At 23.4% G+C, this 4,275-nt stretch overlaps 1 protein-coding gene across 1 annotated transcript; it reads left to right on the forward strand.

Moving 5' to 3' along the window:
* Positions 1–2,606: 2,606 nt before the first annotated feature.
* LOC129612198 (protein snail homolog Sna-like) lies at positions 2,607–3,761 on the forward strand. The gene is made up of 2 exons (XM_055525718.1): positions 2,607–2,961; positions 3,100–3,761. The coding sequence occupies exons 1-2, from the start codon at positions 2,607–2,609 to the stop codon at positions 3,759–3,761; spliced, it is 1,017 nt and encodes a 338-aa protein (XP_055381693.1).
* Positions 3,762–4,275: the final 514 nt, after the last annotated feature.

The raw sequence follows: 4,275 nt of genomic DNA on the forward strand, positions 1-4,275 counted from the left end.
ATGACAAGATTTTTTATTCGCCCAAAATAAGATTTATTTAAAATTATTAACAACCAGTAAGTGAAACTGAAATATCAACAATATCAACAACAAAAAAAAAATATTTCACCTGGCATTTTAATTGAACATCAGGACATTCTTTACATATATGCATGTAAACACATACACAAAAATTTTCTGAGTATATTTACTTTTTATATATAAAAATATGTAATTGAATTGAAAATTGTATAAGGTAAAAAAAAATCAGTGCCAAAGTAAAATATTTTACAATTGAAATGCTTGTTAACTCATACAATTTTACTTGAATAGAAGGACCATTATTTGGAATAATTTATTTTTTTTTTTTTTTGTAAATCATTCATTAAGCGGATTCAAAAATTGAAAGTGCACCTGGCTCTAAAACAGGTATGGTTCTTAATTCAATTCATTATTTTTTTTATATTGTTGTCTTTTTGTTCTCTTTGTTGTTGTTGTCATTATTATTTAATATCCTTTTAAAAAATTCTAAATTTAATTTAATTTTGACGGTAGTTTTTTTTTGTTTTTGTTATTTTTTTTTTTCTATATAAATTGTATGCTGAAAGTGTGAATATAGGGAGTTCCTAGATTTAATTTTAAAAACTATTCTTTCTAAAATTTTTCTGCGGTTTATTTTTATTCATATGGTTGTGTGTAGTTGAACAAGTTAATGATTTATGTTAATAATGTGTGTGTGTATGTGGAAACACGTTAATTACATTAAATATTGATTGAAATTTTATTATTCATGAAGGACAATGAACAAGAGGACATTGACTTGATAATGTTCATATAAAATGGGTGTATAATATACTAATATAAATTTAGAAAATCGCTACCTGCGACCTGAATGTTGTGGACGAAAAATATACTCACTTGAAATGAAGCGTTGTCTTTGCATGTCTACAAATTGTTAAAATTCAATAATTTAACGTTGGATTTTCAAAACCAAATAAACCTAATACTTGAGCTACAAAAAAAATGCCATCTGTTAGAGAAAATGTGAAATACAGCAACACTTGTTATACTTTACTTTATCTTCAATATTATAATTAGATTTTTTCCAATATTGTTCTAATGTGACAATCTTCACTTAACATCCTTATTATTTATGTTCGTAAATGCACGAACGAATTCTCATTTTCGTTTTCCGCAAATATTTTCGCTATAATATAAAAGTGTCACATTTATTTGATGTTTTTCTATTATAAATCTTACAAAAAATTTTTTTGAAAGCGATTTACACAAATATCCTTTTAATCTTTCATAATATCCTTTTCGTTTTATCTTCTATAATTCTCTTCTAAATCATAATAAACATGAACGCAATACCCCATGTCGCATAAATTGTTGTATGCAAATTTTTTTTTTTGTGGTGAAAATATCAATTTTCTTTATGAGAAGAGAAGAGAGAATATAATATACGTTATTGAGAGAAGATGTAATATTATTTTCTTATCTTATAAAATCAATAATTCAATGGTCATTTAATTGAAAATGTTAAATTTCATAGATATAGAGGGGAATTGCAAAAAAAAAAAAAATAAAAATATTGATTTATTCTTTATTTAACGAAATAGATTTTATCCACCATCTTTATCATTGATCGGTGATCACACATATCTAGAACTACACAAATAGAATATATCACAAGAAAAATTAACGAAAGAGAACAATAAAGAACAATAATATTGACGTATACGATTTTCTCGGTGACATTATTAAAATTTTTTATTCATATTGAATTTCTATTATTGTATTGTAATTGTGTGGTGATTTTAAAATTTCTTCCAGGTGAAAAAAAATTTAAATAACAATATAATAAAAAACAATTTATTTTAGTATTGGTCAATATAATTCGGACAATATGCGGTTATTCTCGTTATTACTCTCATTCTCTCTTTATGAAATTTTTCATTTATCTTTTTTAAAAGAGAATATTTTCAATTTGATGTTTACTCTCCTTTAACACAAAATATAAAAAAAGTATTTGTTTTGGGTATAGATTTTAGGGTGAGTAGCGCATCCCTTGTCAATACTCACAACTTACAAGTATTATTCACTAAAAATGTTTTGTTGAAAAGATCGTTCACGGTTATGATATGATAATAATTTTTTTTTTTTTTGTTCTGTTCTGTTATAAGGAAATTCCGCGATTCGCATAAATATTTATATTTAGTGGAAAGAAAAAACAAATAAATAAAAAAAAAAAAATTCATCAAAATATGTAGATATTTTATGTAATTTACATAGTACGTACATATAAGTATATTGTTCCGCTTGATAAGACATTTAAATGAGAACAAATAGGAAAAAAATAATAATAAAATAAAAATGAAATTTCAATCAAAATTTAAATAGAAAGAGGGGGGCTTAAATCTATATAAGTGAATCTTCAATACGCAAAACCTGTCATTGAAATTCAATCATTCATAGCGATCGTACAATTATTAGTTTTTGTTTTGGATATTTAAATAAATAAGATTATATTTTTGTAATTCAAATCAAAATAAATTTTGAATACTCGTACAATACAAGAATAATATTTTAAGCGGGAAATTTTTTTGGAAAAATTAAAAGTAAATATGGAAATTTATAAAAATTGTCCATTAAAAAAACGTCCTGTAATTTTTAATGAAATAAACCGAGAACAACCTGAAGATTTATCAATGAAAAGGACATTTAATAATAATAATATTGAATTGATTTCAAAGGATATTAAAAGACATTTTGATTTATCATCAAATTCATATTATGATTGTTTAAGGAAAACAAATGATTTTCGATTTTGGTATAAAACATTAAATAATAATAATTTAAATAATTATAATCAATTAGATCCTAATGATGTACAAATAATATCAGCTTTCAAAACATATCACAATTCAATTAATAATGAACAGTATGAAATTTTATCAAATAATCAAATACATTTATGTGGTTTAACAAATTTCGATATGAAAAATTCTCATAATTATGATTCATATTGGAATTTATTAAATTTTAATCATGATAATCATCATCATCATCATCATCATCATCATCAGTATCATAATAATAAACAACAAAATCAATTAGATTTTTTTACATATAATTTAACACCACCATCAAGTCCAGTATCATCAATTGATATATCATCATCAGAACCAGAAGATTTATCAATACGTAATGTAGAATTTACAATTGAATCACTTTTATATTCATCAAAAAAGAATCATAATCGGAACAATAAATTATTAAAATCATCTATAAAATTAGAAAATTCACAACAACAACAATTTATAAATAGATTTCAATGTGATAAATGCCGAAAATCATATTCAACAAATACTGGTCTATCAAAACATCAACAATTACATTGTCCGGCAGCTGAATGTAATAAAATTAAAAAAGAATTTGGTTGTAAAAGTTGTAATAAAATTTATACATCATTAGGTGCACTTAAAATGCATATTAGAACACATACATTACCATGTAAATGTCCACATTGTGGTAAAGCATTTTCAAGACCATGGTTATTACAAGGTCATATTCGAACGCATACCGGTGAAAAACCATTTTCATGTAATCATTGTCAAAGAGCATTCGCTGATCGTTCTAATTTAAGAGCTCATCAACAGACACATGTTGAAATTAAAAAATATATTTGTGAAAATTGTTCAAAATCATTTTCTCGTATGTCACTTTTAACAAAACATATATCGGGTGGTTGTGTTATGCAAATACAAAATTATATTTAAATACCAAATAATTTAAAAACAAAAAAAATTATTATTATTATTAAAATTTCATTTAAGTATTTGAATTTTATTTAAGATAAATTGAAAAAATTTAAATAGATTTATAAAATTTAGAATTTAGTGATTATTGCATTAGATCTCTAGTTACAAGTGTAAGAAATTAAACAAAATGTGCCTGATATTTTAGTATAAAATTTTTTTATAATAATATGAGAATAAAATAATTTTGTAAAAAAAAAAAAATTTTTAAGTGTTGCCTTTGTTTTGAAATATTTTACTCTAATGATATTTGAATTGTTCTTTAAGATCGTAATTTACAATTTGGTTTGATCACTTAATTCTTGGTCATTATAATTTTTGAATTCTGTACAAAACTAATGTATATTCGCATTTAACAAATTATTTTATTGCTCTATACCTTATTCATATTGATCAAAGCGAAATAAATTGAGTGTATGTAAATATTACATTTAGTTTATCAACAGCCAGTTTGGGAACACACACTAGCCTATTA

Source organism: Condylostylus longicornis, unplaced genomic scaffold (assembly GCF_029603195.1).
Source record: "Condylostylus longicornis isolate FDR11 unplaced genomic scaffold, ASM2960319v2 ptg000063l, whole genome shotgun sequence".
Classification (NCBI taxonomy): domain Eukaryota; kingdom Metazoa; phylum Arthropoda; class Insecta; order Diptera; family Dolichopodidae; genus Condylostylus; species Condylostylus longicornis.

Excerpts from the sequence above, each read along its gene's own strand:
- LOC129612198 (XM_055525718.1), top strand. The coding sequence starts at position 2,607 with ATGGAAATTTATAAAAATTGTCCATTAAAAAAACGTCCTGTAATTTTT. Across the intron at positions 2,962-3,099 it reads TAATCAAATACATTTATGTG|ATTTTTTTACATATAATTTA; the intron begins GTTTAACAAATT and ends AAAATCAATTAG.